Source organism: Spermophilus citellus (genome assembly GCF_964194105.1).
Source record: "Spermophilus citellus genome assembly, chromosome: 4".
NCBI classification, from domain to species: domain Eukaryota; kingdom Metazoa; phylum Chordata; class Mammalia; order Rodentia; family Sciuridae; genus Spermophilus; species Spermophilus citellus.
In genome coordinates, this window is record NC_138185.1 from 227,062,910 (window position 1) to 227,087,363 (window position 24,454).

Sequence of the window (24,454 nt, forward strand, 5' to 3'; positions counted from 1 at the left end):
CAGGCCTGCCAGCCAGGGGAAACCAGATGGGAGGGACCACCACTGGAAGAGGCACCCTGCTGAGGGGGGTCAGGGATGGGTGGCATAGCTGTCTGCCTCTGGGCCCCAAACTGCTCCTAGTGTCTTGTCCTTCCCTAACTGGGCCACAGGGATGACCTCAGGCTTGCAGGACCTGTAGGAGTGGCACGAGCCAACTCAGGTGGCCTCAGGCACCAACACTTCCCACCACTGCCTTCTTCTTGGCCAGGTGAACCCTGGGGGCCAGCAGCACCCTCGGGGGCAGTGAGCAGCCAGCTTGGGTGAGCAAGTTTTCTTCTGATGGACTTGCTGGCAGGGAGGCCCTCTCTGGAGGTGAACTTCTTACCCCAGGAGGGAAGAAGCCGCTGAGCTTCAAGCTGGCAGGGTGGTTGCACTCTGGGGGCTAAGTGGCAGAGCTGGGCTATACTCCCCAGGGCCAGTCTTCAGAGCCTCACCAAGAGTGGGGCCAGCACTGGAAATGGAAATGAGCCCATCACTCAGGAGGGACTTGAGTGCAGGACCAGTGTGGAATGCACCGGGCCCCATGCCTGGGCCTCTTCATTGTGGCCATCTGCATGAGTTGGCCATGGCCAGGCTGGGAAGAGCACATGGACAGCTTGTCCCCACCCCTGCTGGCATCAGGTCACCTAGGCAGGGCACCTTTCCTCAGCAGCCGACCAGGCCAGGCCTGAGCAGGGGATGTAGAGAACGGAGGTGGGCTTAGGACACTGGACGGCAGCTCAGAGGGAGTGGCAGGCCTGTGTGCCTACGTGCACCAGCAGGCAGCTCAGGGACCCTGGCCCTACCCACCACACTCTCTCATAGGTGCCCCACCAGTGACATGCCTCAGGACAGCCTGCCTTTGTCTGCGCGTCCACTTTCCATTTTGTGTCCCTCTAGGCCGCATTCTGTACGATTTCTCCTGACAGCTCTTCTAGTTCACCTGCTCTCTCTTCTTTAGGGTCGGAGAGTAGTTGCCAAACTGCTCCTTGAGGTGGGGTTGGAGCATTGTCATTTCTGGACAGTCCACTTGGTCTTTTCAAACCTGCTAAACAGCTGAAGTTTCTCGTTGACCATCAGCACTTCCAGTCCTGTGGGCACAGACAGCACACTTGTTTATAATCTGGTATTTTTTCCAGTGCTGAGGATGAAACCCAGGCCCTGGGTTTTATGCTAGGCAAGCGCTCAGCCACAAGCCACACCCCAGCCCTTGGATCTGCTCCTGAGCACCCCAAGGACATGCCCCAGGCCTCTGCAGGCCCTCGGGGCTCGTGGTCATGGCCAGACCCCCCCCCCCCAGTGCCAGGGTTTGCTGTGCTCTGCTATTGACACTGAAAAACCACTTATGGGGCAGGCAGGCAGAGGCCTAGGACAGAGTCGTGTTTGTTTCTACTAAGCACCTAGGGGACCCCAGGTCAGGAAGACACCGTCTAGAAGGAAACTCCGAGCTGAGGAAACTTTTGGCCAACCTGGTGGTGGGTATGCAGGTCTCGTGTCCACTCAAGTCCTGGCATGAACCACACACAAGTCCTCAGGGCAGACTTCCCACCTGGACTGCCCAATGGCTCCTCCTGGGGACAAGAGAGGAGGAGGGCTTACCCCTGGGGTCCAGCCAACAGTGAATAAGCTCCCCCCACCAGCTCCTGTGCCTGTTCCTGCAGACCTGGCCTCACCTAGAGAAGCGGCTGGCAGGAGGACACAGGTCAGAACATGGAGACCACGCTCACGGCAGTCAGAGCTGTGGATCCCTGGAGAATTCCCACAGAAACAACCCAAGGACAGGTGTCCAGAATAATCCCTCACGGTGGCCAGCAGGTCAGGTCACCTAACAAAATGTACAGAGAAATCGCTCTCCCGGGCTCCTGTGGGGCTCCTTCTTCCTCAGCCATGGCTCCTGGCTTTGCTTCTCACCCTCCACCAGCCCCTGCCCCTGGCAGGAGGCAGAACAGCTTGTGCACACCTGGGAGATGCCCTGGGTCAGCCGGACACACAGCCACTGTCAGCACGGGGCTGCGCCTTCCCTCAGGTGCAGTGTGGAGATCATCAGGACCCAGGTGTTTTTGCATTGCTATGGATATCGTTCATCAAGTCCTTTCTTGGCTATGAGGAGGTGGGATGCCAGGCACCCAAACCCTGTTCGGGAGGGGTCCACCAAGCCACAGGGCACCAAGGCACTCCAGGCCAGGGCCACCTGTGGGGCCCCAGACCAGCAGGGCCACCTGGCCCGACACCTACCACACCCCACTTTCCTGCACCTCTGCCCCAACTCCAAATAAAAAAGCAACAGCACCCAAAGAACAGGGAGGCCAAAGCGTTTAAGTTATTAGATCAAATATACAGAGTGACTCATTTAATATGTACATATGTACAGAAACGCACTTTCACAAGGAGCCAGGGTCAGCAGGCGGGCAGCGGCCTGGCGCCCACAGCGAACGCTGACAGTTGCAGGGGGTCTATGTGAAGGCACTTGTCACAAGCTTCAGTGCTGCCGCGTCCCAGAAGGGGAAACCGAGCAGCGGGAAAGGGCACTTCTGAAAGCACAGTGCGGCGATCTGAGGGCAGGCTGGGCAGGAAGCCAGGAGGGCAGGCGGACGGGGCCCACGCCGGGCAACAGCTCTGCCCCAGCCCCAGTCACGCAGGACCTCCAGTCCCACCAACCACCAGCAGCCACAGGTCCCAGCGACAGCCGGGGCCCACACAGACAGCCAGAGGCGATGCTGTCGGCCCTGGGTCCCAGCAATAGCCACGGACCACACTGTCAGCCACAGGCCCAACGAGAGCCAGGGGCCACACAGCCACAGATCACCCAGAGAGCCAGGGGCCACACAGCCATGGACCCTACAGATAGCCGAGGCCACACTGTCAGCAATGGGTCCCAGCAACAGCCACAGGCCATACAGATAGAGAGCCAGGGGCCACGCTGACAGCCACGGTCTCATGGGCTCTTTGGTCTGGAGCCATAGAGAAACCCAAGTGAGGAATAAAAAAGAAGATTCTGTAAACAGCACACAGCCTCTGGTGACAAAGGCCACACCACCCGGGGAACACGCTGCCCGCTCCTGCCACACAGCACGTGCCACGCAAACTTTACAAAAATAGCCACTATCTGAGAATACTCCACTGTTCTCTGCCTGACAGTCATCGAATAATTTATACAAGGTTAAAGAAATGTAGAAAATAAACATTTTTTTGTTTTTGGTGGTTTTTTTTACACAAAATAAAGAAACTATGCACATGGCCTCGGCCTCCCGTGGCTGGCAGGTGGCGGGGCCCCGGCGAGGGCTCCTAGGTCCCGGCCAGCGGGCGGCTGTGCCTAGTCCTTGACAGCACAGGGCACGTCCGTGACATTCCTGACGGCGCGGTTGTCCACTTTGGGGCCTGAGGCCCAGAGGGCAGGCCTCCCCAGCGAGCTGCTGGGCTCTTTGGTGAACTGACTTGAGAGGAACTTCTCCGCCTCCAGGGAGTCCACCTCTCCGCGGCCCAGCTCCTCGTCCTCCTCCTCGTCCCCAGCGCCCCCGAGGCCCGCGGGGCCAGGCAGCGCCTCTCCCGCCCTGCGTGGCGGCGTGAAGTTCTTGCACTGGTATAGCACATCCTTGTGGCTCCCTCCACCTGGGCCCCCGCCCGGCCGCTCGATGGGGTTCCGGATGGGGTTGAGTGGGGCCCACTGGTTGTTGGCGCTCTCATCCCGGGGCAGACGGCTCCTCTCCCGCTCTTTCCTGCGTTTCCGTGTCCACCACACACAGATGACCACACAGGCTAGCCACAGCACACTGAACACGCTGCACAGCACGGGCACCAGCAGACCTGGGCAAGGGAGGGGCTGAGGAGCTGCTGGGGCACCATGCCGCCCCCCCCAGGCTCCTGCAGGGTAGGGCTGGAGGCTCCCTGTCCCCCACCCAGCCCTCTGAGCCTGATCTGCCCGGTGCATTCCCACTGGTCTGGGGTCCTGCTCACCTGTGGAAGAGCTGCCCATGACGACCGTCTCCACCTTGACCTCGGTGACCGCCAGCAGCAGGGAACTATTGCCCCGCTGTGTGATAGCAGCCACAAGGGCATGGGCTGCACTCTGGATCAGGCTGCTGTCCGCCAGGTCCCGCGCAGGGCTGAAGGACTGCAGCAGAAGATGGCCTGTGGGGACGGCTGGGGACACACTGCTCTTGTCCCTGAAGCCTGCCCCAGAAGGCCTAGGCCCTGGCTAGGGGGCCACCAGCAGGGGGCGCCATAACCAGGGTTGTGCTGCCCTAGGTGAGGGCCTGAGGGAGCCTGGGGCCCAAGGCTTCCCTTGTGGGGGGGCTCATGGGAGAAGAGCCCCTGACCCAAGTGCTGTGCAAACCAGCGTTGTCCCCAGGCCTCGACCTCTGCCCATGCGCCCACGCTGGCACCCAGTCTGCACTTCAGGAACTTTCCACCCTTCACTCTCCCTGACCACTGTCCCTCCCTTGTCGGGCATCCCTCCCTGTGGAACCTTCCCCTTGGTCAATCCCACCAGCTGACAGCTGCCAGCCACTTCTTCTAGGGCATGCCCCTACCCAGGGCCCTCTCCCCAACAGCCCCGACCTCTGTGGCTTCAGATAGCACACACAGGAAAGGACTTCTGCCGCCCAGCTGATGGGGTGCTGGCCATCACTGTCCAGACCTCTGACCCAGTACCTGCCCAGCCTGCTACCTGCTGACCCACTTCTGCCCATTCTGCCTCTGCAGCCCAGGCCCAGCCCTGACTGAGACCTGAGTCCCCCAAGCCTCTGTTCACTCCTTCCACACCACACAGGGCAGCCACTGCCCTGCCCACAAGCAAGCTCCCTGTGGACCGCTTTTGGGTGGACCTGCTCTGGACCTGTCCCTTGCTTCTGGCCCTCAACAAGCTGACTTCACAGCCTCCCACAGCCATCAGCCCCTGCAGTCTCTCCAATCTAGCACATCCTGGTATCCTGTCATCACGTCCTCCAACCTTTGCCCTCCCACCCTTCCCAGGGGCACTCAGATCCCAGGTGGACATCCCCAAGTGGATGGCCGTCCAGGCCCACAGTGTACCCACTGCTCTGCCCTCCTGCCCTGCTGACACTTCTCCTCAAGCCTCCTTGGTTCCAAGGGACTTCAGCATGTCACAGGACCCCTAAGGGCTCAGGATGCACTTACCATGGCCACCTCCACTGCACTGGCCCCTGAAGAGGCCCGGTCACAAAGCAGCAGAAGCAGGCGGTCGTGGGCCACTGCCCTGGTGGCAGGCAGAGAGCGGATCCCAGAGCAGATGGCGTCCACGGTGGTGCCCTGTAAAAGTGGGCAGCAGGTGAGTGGGGCCTGGGACTGGCGGCCTGAGGCCAGCAATCCCTCAGTGGCCATTGGCTCATGGTGAGACACACCTTGCAACCTACCAGAGGAAGCAGAGCAGACCAAAAGGGCTGGCCCTGCCGCCCCCGTCCTGGGGCAGCAGGTCCACCCAGGGAGATGGGGAGGGGAGGAGGGGCTGGAGGGGCTCAGGTTCTGAGACCCCAGGGGGATGGGCAGGTCAGCTCTGGGCACCCAGACGACTAGGGCAGGACCTTGACAGGAAAGAGAACTATCCACAAAGCTGCAGGCAACAACCCAGATCAGGGCAGCCCACAGCCACCTGTGGTCCAGGACCCAGATGGCCGGGTAAACAGGAAGCCCAGCCTGGACCTGCTCTCCCAGCCTCCCCCATGCCCAATGGCACCCAGGATGTAATGACCCCTTCATCTGAGTCCACAGGAGCACAGGCAGCCCTGGGCTGTGGGAGCTGTGCACCACTTACCCGGGGCACCTGGTCACCATCGAAGCGTAGTGTGAGGCGTGCACAGTTGTTGTCCAGGTGGCCAGAGCGCGGCAGGCAGGGTGTGCTGGGTGGTAGGTGCTCCCCTGCACCACACTCCCCCCAGGCCTCGCAGGGCGGCTGCAGGCACTGGCCTGGGGCCTTCTCTCGGCACTGCTGCCCGGGCGGGCACTGGGCACTGAGGGCGGCAGGCTGGCCAGACAGCAGACAGGGCTTCCACCCACACCACACCTGGGGCAGGCATGGACACCACGGGGACAGGAACCGATGGTTGGGTCAGCGGGTCCACCATGCAGCCCTTCCCCCACCATCCAGGCCCTAGGAGCTAGGCTGAACACCACAGTTCAGAAAGCTTTTCCACCGGAGCAGGTGGCCCCATGAACCCAGGCTCAGCCTCAGTTTCCCCAACTGCACAAGGAGGGGTGGGGCCTGGCTGTGCCCAGGGGCCCTCCCAGAATGTCTCAGAAGTAGGTACCTCCAGCCCCGACCCATCCCCGCCCAGCCTCCTGACATCTCAGAGCAAGCCTTAGGATTGCGGATGCCTGGGGTCAGCATCTCAGCAGACCCAGCAGGGCAGGCAGGCCCATGACTCCAAGCTGGGCCCCACCTTGCTGCAGTCTCGGTGCCCGTCGATGCAGTGGCAGCTGTTGCAGTCTTCCAGCCAGGAGCTCCCGTGTGGGAATGGCGTGCCCCGGGACCAGCAGGACCTCCCAAACCCTATCACTGCCAAAGAAGAGCAGGGTCACAGGGGGTGTCTGGGCCCAGCCCTGCCCAGCACCACCCCCACCAAGCCTACCTTCCTGGCATCGGGGGCCAGCTCGGCCAGGTGGGCAGCTGCAGCGATACCCGTCGATCTCATCTACACACGTGGCCCCGTAGGCACAGGGTGAGGACTGGCACTCGTCGATGTCTGCAAGAAAGTGGCTGGCACTCAGGGGCAACAGGCTGGCACCAAAGCAGGGCCTGGGATTTGGGCAGGGTCCCCACGGGAACAGCCCTGGGCCTGCCAGGCTCCCTCAGCAGGGCCACCTGCCCACAGCAGCCTAAGCTGGGATAGCGGCTGCCACTGTCACTCACCAGCCTGAGGCATTCCCACCCCCATAGCCCTCCATCTGCCTCTGGGACGGGGATGCACAGGGGTCTCCAGGCACCAGGCCTTCCTAGGATATTCCACTGCCAGGGTAGACCTGGTGGACAATGGCCCTGGGCCACAGCTAAGAGGCCATGCTGTGCCTTTATGGCCCCCTGCCTCCCCTCATGATCCTCAACTGGTCCAGGGCAGGGCCACCACTTTGTCACTGGAGGGCATGCCCTAGGACACAACAAGACACATAGTTGGTGCAGGAGAAGCAAGACATGGATGTCTGGATCCCTAATCTTGTCACCCAGGCTGGCTGGAGGGGCCCCCAAGGTGGCAGCTCACACCCTGTGCCCACCCAGCTCGCCTAGGCTGCTCACTGATGCGGCAGTCAGGGCCCGCGAAGCCAGGTGCACACTCGCAGCGGAACCAGTTGACCCCGTCCACACAGAGGCCACCATTGTAGCTGCAGGGAGAGGGTGGGCATCAGGGTGTCCCTCTCTCAAAGCCTCCACCCCACCTCTGGGGCTGCCACTCACCAGGGCAGAGGGTTGCAGTCATTGGTGTCTGGATTTGAGGGAAGAGAGAAGACCATTGGTCCAGTGGCCACCTGCCCAGCACACCTCCACGCCAGACCTGGGTGCCCAGGCTCATGGGCAGACAGATACTGTCCACACCAGCCCCCCCAGGCTGTGGGGCAGGAGAGCGGTGGAGGAGTCAAGAGTTCAGGCAGGGTTGCCCAGGAGGTGGATAAGGGCCTGTGAGCAGGAGCCCTAAGCTGCAGGGGGAGGGCTTGGGCAGGAGTGCACCTCTGGGGGAAGGGTGGGTGTGGGCAGGTAGTGGGAGGAGGAGGTCTGGGATAGGAGTCTGATGGAGAGATGTGGACCCCCCCACACACTGGACAGGCAAGTGGTCCCTCACAGCCCGCTCCCCAGCTCACTGTGCGTGCAGGTGCGGCCTTCCCAGCCCTCCCGGCAGATGCAGGAGAAGGAGTCCCCGCTGCCCACGCAGGTGCCCCCGTTCAGGCACGGGTTGGGCAGACAGCTGCTATTCTCAGCTGTGGGAGGGAGGCACGGTCGGCTCAGACCCCAGCCCTGGTGGGGCAGCAGGGACGGGGCGGCTGTGTGCAGCGGGTGGGGGCTCCTCACCAATGGTGCAGGTGCTGCCCTTCCAGCCCGGGGGACAGGCGCAGCGGAAGGTGTCCCCGCTGTCATAGCAGGTGCCGCCGTTGCTGCAGGTGTAGGCGTCACACTGGAACTCGCCTGCGGGCACACGGCGGCTCAGCAGGCAGGCCCGGCCAGGGCAGGGTCCCGGCGGGCAGCTGCAGCCGCGCACTCACGCGAGTGGCAGGTCTTGCCCTTCCAGCCGCCATCGCAGGCGCAGTAGAAGTCGTTGACAAGGTCGTGGCAGCGGCCGCGGCTGTGGCAGGGGTCGGGGAGGCAGTCGTTGGAATCTGGGGGCGAGGACGCCGGGTCAGCGGGAGCACCGGTGGGGGGGAGGGGCCAAGGACCCCAGCCCACCTGCCTGGAGGGGCGCAGGCTTGCGGGGGGCGGAGTCAGGCCCTGGAGGGGCGGGACCGCACTCACTGATGTCGCACAGCTCGCCCTCCCAGCCACTGGGGCAGAAGCAGCGGAAGGCGTCCACCTCGTCGATGCAGGTGCCCCCATTGCGGCAGGGCTGACCCAGGCAGTCGTCAATGTCTGTGGGAGAGGGCGCGTGAGTCCCAGCGGCCGGCCTTCCCAACCCCTGCCCCTGCAGGTACTCACTCTCATGGCAGTAGGTGCCGGTGAAGCCGCTGTCGCAGACACAGGAGAAGTTCCCCCCCGGCTGGCTGACACAGTGCCCGTGGGGGCCACACACACCGGAGGGCCTCGAGCCAGGCACCCGGGACCCTGCCTCCAAGCCGCAGCCATCGATTACTGTGGCAGAGGGACAGCAGTCAGGCCAGCGGTGCCCGGGCTTGCCCCACCCTGACCCCACTGGGCCTGAGGGCTGCGCCCTGCACCTCTGCAGCCTCCACCAGGGCAGGGCGCCCTGGGCACCGAGCAGTTCTTGCCGCCAAAGTCCTCAGGGCAGGCGCAGTAGTAGTCGCCCTCCAGGTTGTAGCAGCGGGCACCATTCAGGCAGGGGCTTGGCTGGCAAAGGTCCACGTCCACCTGTGGCCCAGGTGGAGCATGTGTGAGAGCCCAGCCCCGACGGGGGCACCGCCAGGCCTGTGTTCACCTGAAGGCAGATCCCTGGGGAGCCCCAAGGCCAGGCCACTACTCCACCTAAATGACTTGACGCCCAGCCCCAGGCTGGGCAGTGCCAGCCAGAGCCTGGAGGGAGGCCTGCCTGCTTGAGACCACACTGGCCGTCAGCTGGACGGAAACACCTGTGGGTCCCAGGGCCCTCCCAGCTCCTCGCCTCCACAGCCCGAGCTTCCTCTGCCTCCCACAGCAGCATCCGGCCTCAGCTCCTCCCGCTGGCAGGAAGGCTAGCTCCCGACCCCACATGCCAGGCGCCCTCAGAGCCAACACTGCAGGTCCCTCCCCAGGTCACTCCATGCTCACAGACCCGAAGCCAGGCCTTTGTTGGGCAGAAGGCCAGAGCAGAGGCCAGTGTGGCCAGGGCCGGGGGTGGGGGGACGGGGGGGGGTCTAGGGAGTGGCGGGGGGGCTCCAGGGTACGTTCACTGCTGCTCAGGACCCATTGTGACCCATGACACCCTCGCGCCCAGGCACCCTGCCTGACCTGGGGCCCTCTCAGGCTGCCCACCTGCCCGCTCCATCAGATGGGGCTACTCTACCCAGTCAGGCTCTCAGGGACTTGGGGGACCAGGTGTGGGGGACACTCCTGGGCCACTCTGGGGAGCTCCCACTATAGCCCCTGCAGGTCCCTCAGGTGGCGGCACGGCTTGCAGCAGGCCTCACCTCGCAGAAGAGCCCTGACAAGCCCTTGGGACAGTGGCAGCGGAAGCCATCCACCAGGTCCTCGCAGATGCCACCCCCACGGCAGGGGCTGCTGGCACACTCATCGCTCTCCAGCTCGCAGTGCCGGCCTCCAAAGCCGCGGGGGCACAGGCACTGGTACCCGTCCACCAGGTCCTGGGCGGGGCATGCAGGGCCATGAGGCAAGTGCCTCACAGCCCTCCCGCCCAAGCCACCTCCCAGCACCCCAGGGGCAGCGGCCACAGTGCCCTACCTTGCAGGTGCCACCGTGCTGACACTGCCCACGACAGTCATTGACATCTGGGGGTAGAGGGTCCAGGTCAGGGTCGGGGCCCCCGGCATGCCCCAGCCCCACCCGCCTGCGCCCACCCATACTGACTGATGTGGCAGTTGATGCCCTTCCAGCCCGGGATGCAATCACAGTAATAGCCGCCAATCAGGTTTTTGCAAGAAAAAGCATTAAGGCACGGCTTCCCTTCACACTCGTTGGCGTCTGTGAACGAGAAGGGAGCCGTGGGGCTTGGGCCCCACCTGCTCACTGCACCCGGCGCCCGCAGCCCAGCAGCAGCCGCAGCCACATGCACAGCCTGATGTCCATGCGCACGTGGCCCCAGGCAGCCCTTACCCAGCTGGCAGGTGGCCCCCACCCACTGCTCAGGGCAGATGCACTCGAAGCCGTCCACCTGGTCCACACAGGTGCCACCTGCTGCACAAGGGTTCGAGGCGCACTCGTCAACGTCTGTGGAGGGGGAGAGGCAAGGCACGGTCTGTGTGGGGAGGGGCGTCCCCTGGTGGGAAGCAGGGCTACATGCCTGGGTCTGCCTGCCACTGGATGTCCTGGCCATAGCATTCATACTGCTCTCCCCAAGGTGCTGTCCTGACCCGGAACCCCTCAGGGCCACCCCAGACACATGCATAGGCACTCACCCAGCGCACAGGTGGGCCCACTCCAGCCTGATGGGCAGTGGCACTCGAAGCCAGATGGCACCTCATGGCAAGAGCCCCCATTGGCACAGGGGTTGGAGGCACAAGCATGCTCAGCTGCAGAATCAAAGTGGGGGTGAAAGGGTGGCACCCAGGACCCACTGCTGAACAAGGGCTCCTCCCTGGCCCACAAGGCCCAAGGCCCAAGAAGTGCTCCCCAGAGACCAGCCCTAAGTCTGGCCAGAGTTCTGGGGTGGCTTGGCAGCGTACCCCGCTCGCAGTTCTTGCCGGAGTAGCCATCAGGGCAGGCGCAGTGGTACTGGTCAGGCTCAGCGTTGATGCAGGTGCCCCCGTTGACACAGGGGTGGTGGTTGCCACAGTAGTTCAGGTCTGGGGGCATGGACAGTTCCTCAGGGACAGAGCCTGTAGTTCCCACTTCTAAGCCGGGGTCTGGCCTCCACCCCTGCCCTTTCCCCACCCCAGGCTACCTTTATCACAGAGCAGGCCACCCCAGTTGGTCTCACAGTCACAGTGCCAGGGCTCCACGCAGCTGCCGTGCACACAGCCAGGGTAGGGGACACACTCGTCACAGAATCTGCCCTGCCATCCGTAGCTGCACCTAGGGAGGCCAAGGTGTAAGGTCCATGAGTGGTGGCTGAGAAGCAGACAGTCATGCAGGCCACCCCAGGGACAGCGGTCTGGCTTTTGAACCAGAGTGGCTTCAAGCCAGGCTGGGGTTAGGAACCTGCCGGCCAGCCACTGCCACGGGCACTCCCGGCTGCTGGCTGTGGACACTCGGCCCCAGCTGTCCCGTCACTCCTCCCCGAGCTATTCTGGGACTCAACCCTGAGCCAGCCCCAAGCACAGGCGCCCGGCAAAGGAAGGCCCTGCCCACCGGGGCGTGCACACCAGCTCCCACTCACCAGGTGCACCAGGCCTGGCAGCTGGCAGCTGGCAGCTGCTACGGGGCCCAGGCAGGCCGGCCAGGCATCAGGAGAGGCTCTGCCCACCCTGGCCGTGTGACCCCGGGCATGCACATGACCTTGCTGCTACTCAAGGCCAGTAGTTGTGTCTCAGTGAAGCCCGTGAAGGGCATGCCTCAGGAATGCTGTGGCCACAGGCTGCCTGGGCAGCCCTGCTGAAGGCCACACGGGAAGGCTGCCGCACCAGAGGAGCTCCCTGGAAAACGGCCCCAAGGGCCCCTTGGTTCTGAGGCCTTGATGCTTAGGCTGGGCTCTGCCCGTGCTGCCCACCAGTGTCCCCTCTGGCAGCCCTTCAGGTGTGCAGGCGACACAGAGCCACCAGGTCAGAGTGCCTGGGGTCCTACAGCAGACGCCCTAGGTCCCAGTGGGCTGCTCTCCAGGCCCCAGGGGGACTCCAGGGCCCTTCCCTACAGCACTCATGTCCCACAGGACGGGAATGACGTCCAGGCCTCGTCACTTCCACGCCGGCACCTGCCACGAGTTATTTTTATAAGAGGAAAGACCACAGCCCTTCCTGAGCTGCCCTCGCCCCGAGGGCACGGGCCCAGCTCACCCAGGGCTCACAGTTGGGAAACTGAGGCTGAGAGCGGGGGCTCCAGGGTCCAGCCCAGGATGCGCTGGGCAGGTCCATGAGGCCTTGGGCCCCACCTGGCGTTCTCCCTCCAGGTGACACTGGGAGATGAGGCTCAGGGTGGGGCCATGACTTGCCTTGGTTCACCCGCCAGGGAGTGCAGGGCCGGGCTCGGAGCCCAGACCTCGTGGGTCCCAAGGGCACGCTCTTGGCCCTGGGCGGGGCAGCCCACGCCACGCAGCTTCCCGCCAGCAGCTCCAGGGCCTGGGGAGGCGGCAGGAAGGCTCAGCCATCTCCCGTCTCTGCAGCAGCATCCGGCTGGGGAGGGGAGTGTCCTCTGCTGAAACCTGAGCCTGGGCTGCTGGAAGCAGCTGCCTCACCACAGGGCCAGCAAGAGGGTGGGTGGGGCTCACCTACTGGCCCCAATGCTGTGGCCGTGAGGGGATGTTCTTCCATCTCCTCCTGCCTCAGTTGGGCATTCAGGCCACGCAGCTTCCAACCACCGGGGACGCTGGTACAGCTGTCACAGTGGTGCACTGCACACAGAGACCAGGGCTCTGACCGAGTTCCCCACCCACCCCCAGCACAGGTCACAAGGGAGGGCTGAAGTGGAGAGAAAAAGCCATGCCTGGGCTGAGTCATGAGGCCACCCCTCACCCCATACTGTCTTCTTCCACCCAGGATGTGGCACCTGGTACCCCTCACAGGACATAGGCTCACTCTGGGCCAGAGCCTCCTGTGTTCCCTGCAGGGCCTGGAGACCACCAGCTAGTCTGAAACCCCACTATGTTCAAGGGATAGCCCCCAACCTGGCTCCCCTCCCTCCCTGGGACTGAGCGGGGCTACTGATCCATCTCTTGGCCAAGGCACCTCCGTCCCCAGCCTCGGTCCAGCCCCAAGCCCTGAGGTCCCTTCCCTGCAAACTTGGTGCTGTGTGACCTTTTCTGCTTCAGTGTCCTGGACTGGAGCGCACCTGGCCCTCAGGGGAACCCTTCCAAGGACATCTGGAGGCTCCACGCAGCCTCCCTCCAACTGTAGACCCTCTACTCCAGTGGCTCCCAGGGCCTTTTGCAGCACCCACAGTGTGAGTGTCCAGCCAGGAGCACCCCAGCCCATGCTCCCAGCCCATGCCCACGACTCGCTCCACAAAGTGGCAAAAGTGCCCTTGAAGGGTGCCCAGTACCCCTCACCCTGATCACGTTGGTCCCACACCACTGAGCCAGGACCCCCTCTGTCTGCACCCGATGGCAGCAGCCCCCACACCTGTGTATCTTCACCTGTTGTGGGGACTTTCTCCTGGTCTCTGCCCTCAATCTGCCCAGCCCCAGAGCCCACACCTGTATGCACAGGCGCCCATTTCTGGGCAGACCTCTCCATGCCCACATTCACTGCTTCTCAGCTAGCCTGCCCAGCTCAGGCTATAGGCTGGGGCTCCTTCTTGACCCCACACACTCTCTCCTCCATGTATCAAACCCATTTCCAACGCTGGTCCCTAGGGAGCCTGCAGGACTGGGTTGCCCGGACACCTCCCACTGGGCCCTCACCCCCCCTACCCACCTGGCCACAACCCGCAGCAGCCTGCTCCCCACAGCCCCCTGTTCCACCGTGCTGCCTCTCCTTTCCCCTAGCCTCCTTTGCTGCCTCTCCCCCAGTCTGGCCCCCGCTGCTCCCCAGAGTTCCTCCTGTACTGTGGACTCCCAGTCTGCTGGTGGCTCTGAGGCCTCTGACCCTTGGGGGCATGACCATTTGGCTGTCCTCCCCAGGCCTCTGTGGTTCCATGGAGCCACCACCAGACACTCCTCAAGCCCTATATAGCCACATGCCCCGCAGGGCAGGATGGCCTGTTCTGCATCGAGTGGCTGACCCAACATGGTGCCTGGCACAGGAGTGTGGTGGACAGTGAGGGGAGGGCCGGAGGGCGGCGCGGGGCTCACCTGCACTCCCCAGGCACTGCGCATCCTCCGTGGAGCAGGTTACATCCTTGCTTGCACACGGCTGTGGACAGAGGAGCGGAGGCATGGCTACAGCAGCCCGCCCGGCCCACCCGCCCCTGCCCGCAGCTCTCACCTTCCTTGCACTCCTTGCCCATCCAGCCGTCCATGCAGGCCTTGTTGCCGTACTGGTCGCAGGTGTAGTGGCCAAAGAAGTCGTTGCGGGGCCGGCAGAACTTGTTGCAAGTGGCACTGTAGTAGTTGTCATCGCAGCGCACGCGGATCTGCAGCTCCAGGTGCGCCACATGGCCGCTGAAGTGGAGGCTCTTCCAGCGGTCTTCGGGGTTGATCATGCCCGCGTGGGACACCCGCTCGATCAGCAGCTCCTCTGCAGGGGCAGCAGAGTCAGCCAGCAGCCCAGTACCTGCCTCCCCCGGGAGAGGCAATGGGCCCAAGGAACCAACCCGTTGGTGGCCTCAGAGGCACTGGGGCAGCAGAGGAAGCCACAGTCACTGCCACAGCTGGGCACATTCTCCAACCAGGCAGGAAGCTCAGGGCCCAGGGGTGCCCACCTTGCCCTGGCCCACCCCCAGCTCCCCCTGGACACATACCACACACCAGTGGGGTGGGGCCCACCAGTACAGCAGCCAAGGCCATGAGGAGCCCAAGTCCCCACACCTGAGCCCCATTGCTCCACACATGGCCCTGCCCCCATGCCAGTACCCACTGGTGCTGCATCTAGCCCCAGCCTCTCTCTCCCAGCAGCCACCACTTAGAACAGCCTCCCTTGGATCCCAGACAGGGGGGTCAGGCACCCCGCAGCTGGGTCTCACGTTGGAAGGAGCTGCTGGGCGGGGGCACCCTGAGCCAGGACACTCTGTGATGCCTTTCCCTTTGCCTTCGCACCAGGTTGCATCAAGGAACCTTCAGACCCCACCTGGCCCTCGCCATGTTCAACAAAGTCTGGGGTCATCATTCCCCTGAGCCAGCCCACCCCCTGCCAGGCCTCACGCCCTCAGCCCAGCCAGCCTTGTCAAGGACCCTGACGAACATGCCTGGGCCTCTGTCCACCTCTGGCCTGAGCTTCTGGCCTCCACACATCCCCAGCCTCGTCAGTGGTGGCCCAGGCGTGGCTGACTCAGCCCACACAGCACTGCCTGGAGGCTCCCCCGGTGCCGTACATCCAAACCACACCAGCCCCTCGCCCCGCTCCACGACCCCAGCCCACCCTCAGCTCCTACTGACAGCCTGGCCACACCTGACCCTGCCTGCCTTTGGCCCACCCTCACGGGCAGCCTAAGCTGGTGCCAACAAGGAAAGGCTAGAGTCTGGCCTTGCCGACCCTGTCCTCCTGCAAGCATCGGGGCCTGGCATGGCTCCTCGGACGCCAGGTGCTGCCCACCTCCAGGCTCCATGCCTGCTGCCCCTCTGCTGGGAGGCTCTTGTCCATTTGTTCATACCACAGGGCCAAGACCCTCACATGCCAGCCTGCAGAGGCGGCCACTGGTCCCCCGTTCCAGGACAGAGGGCCAGGGAGGAGACCATGAAACCAGAGGGAGACACTTGAGGGGTGCCCCACTGCACAGTGTCACCAACCAGGGCCCCAGAAGAACACGTGCAGCAGAATGGTGCTGGACAAGCTGGGAGTGAGGAGCAGGTGCCCCACGGCTCTGCCAAAACACAAAGGTTGGTCCCCGAACAGCAGCTCCGTCCCCAGATACCGGCCTCCCCGCGGCCGAGTGCAGCCTGCAGCAGCCACCCTCCTGGCCCCCGCCCAGGCGCACTCACCATCGGGGGTGGTGTCGTTGTCCCAGTCCCAGGCCTCCACGATGAGGGTGAAGGAGCGCTGCAGACAGAGGTGCAGTCAGCCCCAGCCAGGAAGCCCCCGGCCCACACCTCCACAGCCCTGCCCTCCTGGCCACACAGGTCAGCTCCTCCTCGGAGCCCCGGAGGCCACATCCAGCCATCCTGAGCTGACTCCAGTCAGCAGGGAACTAAGGGGGATGACCCGCCATGGTGGCAGAGACAGCCCACAGGTGGCCTGACAGGTGTGCTCCATGTGAGAGCACCCCATGGCAGGACACCTGAGGTCCCACTGCCAGACATGCTGTGCCCGCCCTGCTGCCCCTCCACCAGGCACGTGGAGTCACCCCCACAGGCCAAATTCAGGTGCTGCCCCCCAGACAGCAGCTTCACAGCAAACAGGCAAAACCCGTAAACGCTTCCACCCAGGCCCGGGCAGGTGCAGATGAGGAAACTGAGACCCAAGTGGTCCTGGGCCTGCCTGGCACAGACTCTGCCAGGGCTGCAGCTGCCCCACCATCTGGCCCTCCTGCTCAGCCACGGGTGCAGCTGTGTCGGTCACTCTGGCAACACAGACCTGGCCTTGCAGAGGGAGCTCTGAGCTGCTCGGCCGCACTGCCCCTCAGGGACTTTGTACATCCCAGGATCCTCTGTGGCTGCGTCCACACTGCCCAGCACCATCCTCAGGGCAACCATGAGCCCATGAACAACCCTAGGGTCAACCGGCTCCATCAAGCCAGGGCCCCTGGGATAGCAGGTCTGACCTCAGTCCACCAAAGGGACACTGCACAGGGCATCTGGGGAGGCGCCCCCTCCCTGCAGCCGGGCTGTGCTGGGGAAGCCACACAGCCCCAGAGGCCCACTCTCACTGCTGCATCCTCCCATGGACTCCAACCCTAAGCCTGGCACCCTCATCCATGCCTGGCACCTACGAACTCAGCTTCCCCAACCCAGTGCCCACCAGCCCCAATCATGCTCAGCCTCCACCACCCAGCCTGGCTTCAGGAACCCTTGCCTGGTGATACCTCAAATATGGACAGCTTAGGCCAGCAAGGGAGCAAGGCCACAAGGAGGGATCACCTTGTCTCCTTCTAGAAGCTTCCCAGTGGGGCTCACCATGCCTCTCCATTCCACTTTTTAAGTCTTTCTTAAATTCTCCTCCCAATGCCTGCCACGCCCCCCAACCCCGCCAGGCGCCAGCAACTGCCCTTCTCCCAGGGCTCCCTGTAGCCACGAGGACTCCCAGCCCCACCCATAGGACCCAGGCAGTCCCCAAACGCCCAGTCCTTGTCTGCCTGGTGGCAGAGACCTCCTGGGGCTCACGGCTCCCGTGTTCACAGCCACTACCTGGGCACACCACTTGTCTGCCTTGGGGCCCACACCTGGACACCTCTGCCTGGCAGTCCTATCTGCCTCCTGGGGACAGTCGAGGCCTCCAGCCCATTCCCAGGCTCCACTTGTCCCCTGCACTCGTTCACATCAGGCGTGGACCCATCCAGCTCCAGCATGGAGGAGAACTCCTGTCCTGGAGGACTGGAGAGGGGCAGGGGGACAGGGACTGCCGGGCAATGAGGCGGCACTGTGAGCAGAAGGACCACACAGCAGGGCTCAGAGCAAGGACAAGGGCTGGGAGGCAGCACCAGGCAGCATGCCACACCTGAGGGCCACAGGTGACTTTGTCACTGACACTCCGCAAAACAGAGGCCACTGGGGGTCTGAGGCCAACAGCTCCACAATTGCTCTGGTTGCTGGGCAGGACATGGAATCATCAAGGCCAAGAGTGAGGACAGGGCCAGAATGGATCTGAGACCACCCAGTGGGCCACGCCGCCGACTAGCCAGGGCCCAGCAGCTCCAGCCACACCTGGGCTGCAGGGTGAGCAGGGAGCTCCTCCCAGCTCCCAGGAAACCCACGCCAGCCGCCCAGGTAGGATTACCGCCTCCTTCGCCTGAGCCTGGGGCTCCAGTTACACACTCCCACAGGGACATGAGCCCGCCCGCCCGCCGCCCAAGAGGGCCCCACCGCCCGCCAGCTGGGCTCCCTACACCTGGGCGGCAGGAAGTCATCCAGGGAGAACCTGAGCCGGCAGGCGGGATGGCACCTGCCTCTCGCCCACCTGCCAGGCCCTGCAGGCCCTCCCAGCCCCTCTCTCCCACCCACCAGCCTCTAAGACTCCGTTCCCTCCCCTGCAAATGACAACCTGTGGCCCGCGGTCTGGGGCAGGGTTCTGTGGAACCCTCTGGACAGGAGGAACAACGGTGCTGTGTGGACGCAGAGTTCCCGCTGTTCCGAGGGATGGGGCTAGGGGGCCATGGGGACTTGGGACCAGCAGGGGAAATGGGTGGACTGGGCACAGGTCCCAGACCCCCACCTGCCCAGGTTCCCCAACAAGCAGGAAGAGCCCAGAGCCTCCCCCCAACCCAGCCCCAGAGGCCCCCAGCTGGAGGATGTCATCACTGAAGGCCTTGCCACACGTGGTCACACTCCTAGCCAACCCCACCCCGCCCCATGATGACCTCTTCCCTGTGCAGAGCCCCGAGGCTAAGTCCAAACCCATCCCACCCCCAGACAAGGCTGGTGGGGTGAAAGGCAGATGTGGGACCAAGCGCGGGCACCCAGGCCAACACAGCCTCAGGCTCACTGCCCAGGCCCAAGCCTCCACTGGGCTCTCTCCACATCCCCAGCGACCCCAGAGCACAGTGCTAGGTGCCGGAGCCAGGAGCTCTCAGCAGATACATTTCCTGAAACCCGAGCTTTGGAGAGGCTCAGGCCTCCACCACCATTGTCATCCAAGAGATGGGGGAGGGCCCCCACCCCAGGCTCCAGAGACCCACCAGTGACTAGCCTGAGAGCCCCTCATACTCCCAGGCCCTCACTAAAGGAGAGAAGCGGCCTAATTCAGGCTGAGCATGGGTACAGGGATCAGTTGAGGTTGGCGACCACCTAAGGTTGGTGATTGAGGACCTCTGTCAGCACCATGGCCTTCAGGTCCTGGCTTGGCTCTCCAGGATCCCGTACTGGCCCAGCCCACTCCCCATTCAGTCCAGACACCACAGAACATCCAGGAAGAAGCCTGGGAGTTGCGATCCCTTCCCAACCAAGCCGCACCTGCACACCCACCTTTGCAACTTACCTTCTCCCCAACTACACCCTTAAGGTCCAGAGAAAGATCCCCAGCCATCTGCAAACCCCCTACTAGCTGGGCAGCCCTTCCTCCTCCCGGGTGCAAAGCAGAGCTCAGCTTGCCCCGAAACCCCCCTGAGCAGGACTCCTGGTCCCAAATGAGAAGGTGTGGAAGGGTCAGACAGGGCAGTGCCCACCCCACCCTAACCTCCTGTGTGCAGAGAAGGCGCATGGAGGTGGACAGGATGAGCAAGAGGCCAGTGCTGCACCAGCCCCTAGCTCCAGGCAAAGCAGAGGGCAGCTTGGACCTCACACCTGCCAAGGGCAGCTCTGGAGCACCTATCAGCACAGCCTGGCTGGGGACTCATAAGGCTGGGCCTCCATGGCCAGTTGGATGCATTGGGGCTGGGTCCTGTGTCCACACCCCACCAGCCCTGCCCCTGGCACTCATGGCCCCAACCAGCCACAGAGCCCCTCCCCAGGGGTCTCCCCTGGTCCTGAAAACCCTGCCAGTCCTCTCCTCCCACCCCCAAGCACACCTAGGCCTTTGGGAACCTGGGCTTTCTGCTGAATAGCCAGTTGGGGAGGGGAAGGCTGGGAGCCAGGCTTGGGGCTGCAGCAGCACCAAGCCGGGTGCCTTTCCTAGGGTCCTAGTAGAAGGCACTGCTGCATCCACCTCTGGTGAGGACAGCTGAGCCCAAACTGCTAATGGCCACGGATTTCAGCTCCTGGAGTCACCAGAAACAGCCAGCCCCAGCCCTCCTTGGCATCTGCAGGGCCCTTACCCACCCGGGTCTTCCTACACCCCCAGACCTACCCGGGGCCCATGATCTGTCATGCCACCACTAGCAGCTGCCCTCTGGTACTTGCAGTGCACATACCAGGAGGGTCTACCTCCAAGGAAGCAGACTGGGGACAGGACCTCACTCTGGACAGGGCTCTTGAGCTCAGAAGGTGGGCTAGCCAAGCAGGAGTGGCCTCCAGCTAGACCACCATGTCTCCTCCCTCATCAGTCCTCTGCAGGGTGGGACCCTGGCTGTCCAGGTCAGGGCCAACTATTGACCACCCTATACCTCCCCTAATCCACCAGGCCCCACAGGAAAGCTTCCTGCTCCTCTGAAACCCTCCTCTGGCCACTGCCACACAGAGTACTCACTCACACCTGTGAACAGCCACAGGCCAGGCATCAACCAACCCAGGATGACACCAAGCTCTGAAAGGCACCCCGTGGGGCAGGGCCAAGAAGACAGCCCCCACACATGTGCAGCCAGCCAGGGCTGCACCTTTCCACATCCAAGACCCCAGGCTCATCAACTTTAAGAGGCTGAACCTCAAACCAACATGGAGCTACAGGCCACAGACAGCCCCAAGTAAGGTCATGTGCAGAGTCCAAAGTAGCTTCCGGTCGACCTCCCACCGCTGTCTCATTTCTCAAGAGGCCCACCTCACACCCACTCCTCCAAGGAGCCCAGGGGTCTCCGCTGGTCCTAGCTAGGACTTTGCCCCACCCTCCAGGCTGAAGCACCTGCCTCAGTCCCTGGGAGCCTAGACAGTCCTCACTCAGCCGACTCAGAGCCAAATGTCCCAGTGGCCACCTTGATTCCAAGTGCACCCCAGTTCATAGGACAGAGCTGAACTTGTGGCAAGCTGGAGAAGTGTGGCCGCGGGACTGCTGCTGGCTGAGCGGAAATACCAGGGTGTTGGCATCACCATGCCAGCCAGCTCCAGGCCTAGCAGCCGGGTCGCATGGCGGGAGGGGAGAGGGGAGCAGAGCCTCCGCCATGCGTGCTACTACCCCATGGCCCTGGCCCTCCTGGAGCATTGAGGGAGGCAGCTGGAAGCAGGAGGATGGGAGGCAAGGTGGGACTGAGACCCAGGCCCAGACACCAGGGAAGGCGAGGGCCTGTCCCATCCCATCCCACACAGACTGGCCGCCTGGCGGGGCAAAGAGCCACGAGGGACACGCGTTGGCCCGTCACATTCCTCCAGGGCCTCCCTGCCCCCATGCCACTGCTGCCAACTCCAGCAGAAAACACATCCTCAGGTAGCGATCTAGAGCTGTGCTGGCTCTAGCCCAAGTGCAGATGACAGGCTGCGGGCCCTGCTCAGACCTGCCCGATGCGCGCTGTGGGGGCGAAGGGGGCTGGGCTGGTGGTAAATGCCGGGGCCCGCCCATGCCTGCCCCTGACCTTTTCCATCTTGGGGACACATTCCCCACTCTGAGAGCTCCGGGTCAAGGAATAGCAGGGGTGCTGAGTGGTAGGGGAGAGCAGGAGGGGCTGTGGCAGGCAGGCATCCCCAGTGTGGGCAGGACCAGGAAGGGTGAAGATGGAGAAAACCAGGGCAGCCCACAGAGGGGATGCAGCCTGGGCACAGAGGAGAGCCTGCTGGCCAGCCTTGATCATGCTTGGCCCCAATTTCCAGGCTCTTTAAGGCCCAGGACGTCAGGTGGACACACTCCTATGCCTCCCAGTGGCTGGGCCACCCAGAAGACCACAGCCAGGAAAGGCTCTTGAGTCCCGGGGCACCTGCTCTGTCCACTCCCTAATCACAGGCCCCAGCTGCCCCCACCACAGCAAAGACCTACTCAACAGCCATTCCAGTTCCTGCCCCCCCCCTCAATTCCAGGCCTGCAGACAGCCAACAAGCAGATAAGAACCTACAAGTTCTGGTGCCTCAGCCCTCTGCACCCTACTGCCCAAGGCAGCCATGGGCAAAGGCCTGTCTCCCAAAGCAGGATCCCCATGTCCTCCTCCCAGCATGCTCAGGATGCCCACGCCGGGGCTCTTGTCTGTCTGGCCAACCCTAAAGAAGACAAAACGCCCCCTAGCCTCAGCTTCCCACCCTCCAAAACATAACAAAATCAAAACACAAACGAGAAGCTCCACAAGGATCACAGCACTGAGGGTCACAGCACTGGGGCCCACTGTTTCCTCTGGGCATCTTTATTCCAGCAGCAGGGACTTCCGCCAACACACATGCATTAGGCCCTCCCGACCCAGGTCCCAAGCGCCTGCCCGTGCCCCCGGGCATCCAGGAAACTGCAGGGCGGGTGCAAGCTGGCCAAGGGCCCGGGGCGGCTCCGCCAGGGCCTGCCCCAGACTGGCCCCAGCACGCGCGACGCACATGCCTCCGCCGCCTGCCCGGGCCCAGGGCGCCTCGCGCCTCCCCACCCAGACAGACACGAGCGGGGCGTCGCAGGCACACGCCGAGGGCCGCCGCGCACGCGGACCGCTCTGCCCGCCGCGACCCCGCGCCCGCGCTCGTCGGCGCCGCGGCTCCTGCGCGCCCACGTGGCCAGGCGTGGACCGGCCCGCAGAGCGCGCGCCTAGGGACCGCCCGCCGCGGGGCGCCCCCTGCCGGCCCCGCCCCGTCTGGGTGAGCGCGGCCAGTACCCCGCGGGGCCGCAGGTGCTGGAGTGCCGAGCTGGGCTCAGAGCGCTGAGGGGGGGGGGGGTGGAGAACAGGGTGTGGGGAAGGGGCGCACCTACCGGCCAAGCGAACTGGAAGGGGATAACGACGAGCCCCGGCTCCAGGTCACCACCAGCCCGGGCCCGCGCGCGCGCTCGGTCCCCCGCAGCGCCCGCCGGCGGCAGGTAGAAGGAGTTGCCGCCCAGTACGGGCGTGGCGCCGTGGCCGTAGCTGCAGGGCCCCGTGGGCGTCACCTTGGCCTGGTACTCCTTCAGGCACACGCGCACGTACGTGTCGCACTCGTCGTGGCCGCAGCCCCCCGCGCGCGTCGTCCGGCCGTCGCCGTCACAGCAGGCGCCGCTCAGCAGCTCCCCGTTCACGTTCCGCAGCGCGCTCAGCTGCAGCTCGAAATAGCCCATGGGCCGCGCCACCTAAAAATAAGGCAGCGGGAGAGCCGAGGGAGGCGCGGGCCGGGGTCGGCCCGCCGGGCGCCCGGTTAGGGGCAGCCCTGCTGCCCCGCCCCCACCCCGATAGCCGCGCGCAGCCCCGAGGGCTTCGGAACCGCTGCGGCCCCGAGGCGCCCTCCTGGCCCCGAGGGGCGGCCCGGTGCGCCCTGTCCGCGCCCCTCGCCACTGTGCGCCCAGCTTACCTGCACCCAGAGTGCCAGCAGCAGCAGCAGCCACCGTGGCAGGCGCCCCCGGCCCCGCATCGCCGCCTCGACCCCGCCCGCGGCCCCGCCGCCGCCGCCGCCCGCGCCCGCTCCGGCGCCGCGCCGGCCTCCAGCGCCTGCCCGCCCGCCCTCCAAGCGCCAGCGGCAGCAGCACAGGCGGCGGCGCGGGCGGGGTCGAGCGCAGCGCCGGGAGCGCGGGCTGCGGGCGGGCGTGCAGGGGCGGCGGCGGCTCCGGCTCGCTGCGGCCGCGCTCCGGCGGCCGGCCCGGCTTCCACCCGGCAGCGGTGGCGGCGGCGGCGGCGGCGGCGGCGGCGGCGGCGGCGGGTCCCAGCCTCGGCTCTGCGCGCCCGCGCTCCCCGCACCGCAGCCAACAAGTTCGGGACGAGACTGACAGCTCGCTCGCCCATTCGTCACCCGCGCACCTGCATATGCATGAGGGGGCGGGGCCCCGCTGCGGGGTGGGGCCGGGGGGGCTGGGGGCGCCCAGAGCTTTAAAGGCGACGAGGGCGCGGCCTGCTTGCTGAGCGGCGGGCTGCGGGACGCCGGGACGGCAGGGCTGCGGGCTGCGTCCCTGCTCCAGCCCCAGCCCAGCGAGTGTGGCTGGCACAACAAGGCGGCCTCGGCTGTGCTTGAGTTCCCCCCCCTCCCCGGGGTCAGGAGACAGGAGGTGGGGCGCCCCCTGAGGTCACCGCTGTGGTCCTCTCCCATCAGTGAGCCTCCACCGCACTGTTGCAGGTCCCAGAGGAGATGCGCCTGCTGCGCAAATCCTCTCGGCCGAGGGATGGGCGCGGCCCCGGGACTCGAGGGGCTCAGCCCCTACTGTGCGCCCCTTTCCCCAGAGAATCTTACCCAGCTCATCCCTCCTGCCTCCTCCGTGCCGGCTGCAGGGGGCGCTGCTCCCTTCTGACGCCCCGGCCCTCCCCTCCGCGAGGCACGCGGGTAGAGCCGCCAGTTCACAAATGCTTCTGGGTGCAGGCTAGGTGCCCAGCTCGGCACTGGCATGGGGTCGCCAGGCCCTGCCCTCGAGGAACGCCCAGGCCAGAGGTCCGGGCTTTGGGCGGGGGGCGCAAACAAAAGCTGGTGGAACATGTCCAGAGGGCTGTCTGAAGAGTATCCTGCTGCCGGGTTGCCAAGCCCTCTGTCCCATCCCTCTGCCATCACTTCCTTGCACTCTCCCTGGGTGACCTCTCTGCTCCTTCTACCCAAGGTCAATACCAAGGGCTCCT

The 24,454-nt window shown here is 64.5% G+C and overlaps 1 protein-coding gene across 5 annotated transcripts; it reads right to left on the reverse strand.

Annotated features, from left to right (window-relative positions):
- Positions 1-956: 956 nt before the first annotated feature.
- Positions 957-23,951, reverse strand: JAG2 (jagged canonical Notch ligand 2). Of its 5 annotated transcripts, XM_081290692.1 has the most exons (27): positions 23,208-23,951; positions 22,639-22,989; positions 16,011-16,068; positions 14,359-14,610; positions 14,226-14,286; positions 11,226-11,356; positions 11,008-11,127; positions 10,741-10,854; positions 10,439-10,552; positions 10,193-10,306; positions 10,067-10,113; positions 9,796-9,969; positions 8,890-9,040; positions 8,651-8,803; positions 8,471-8,584; positions 8,224-8,337; positions 8,033-8,146; positions 7,825-7,941; positions 7,424-7,574; positions 7,265-7,350; positions 6,603-6,716; positions 6,414-6,529; positions 5,789-6,037; positions 5,155-5,286; positions 3,973-4,129; positions 1,488-1,589; positions 957-1,109 (listed from the first exon to the last, which is right to left on the reverse strand). In XM_081290692.1, exons 1-26 carry the CDS (start codon positions 23,934-23,936, stop codon positions 1,519-1,521), a joined length of 4,104 nt encoding a protein of 1,367 aa, XP_081146818.1. In that variant the 5' UTR covers positions 23,937-23,951; the 3' UTR covers positions 957-1,109; positions 1,488-1,518. The 5 variants fall into 5 exon arrangements, with proteins under 5 accessions (XP_081146818.1, XP_081146816.1, XP_081146814.1 ...); XM_081290690.1 differs by lacking the exons at positions 957-1,109; positions 1,488-1,589 and adding an exon at positions 2,315-3,822 and having other exon boundaries at positions 7,424-7,451; XM_081290688.1 differs by lacking the exons at positions 957-1,109; positions 1,488-1,589 and adding an exon at positions 2,315-3,822.
- Positions 23,952-24,454: the final 503 nt, after the last annotated feature.

Coding starts and splice junctions, on each gene's coding strand:
- JAG2 (XM_081290688.1), bottom strand. CDS start 23,936: ATGGGAGAGGACCACAGCGGTGACCTCAGGGGGCGCCCCACCTCCTGT. Junction 14,611..16,010: donor CAACGACACCACCCCCGATG/GTGAGTGCGCCT, acceptor CTGCCCCTGCAG/AGGAGCTGCTGATCGAGCGG. Junction 11,128..11,225: donor TGGCCTGCTCTGTGATAAAG/GTAGCCTGGGGT, acceptor CCATGCCCCCAG/ACCTGAACTACTGTGGCAAC.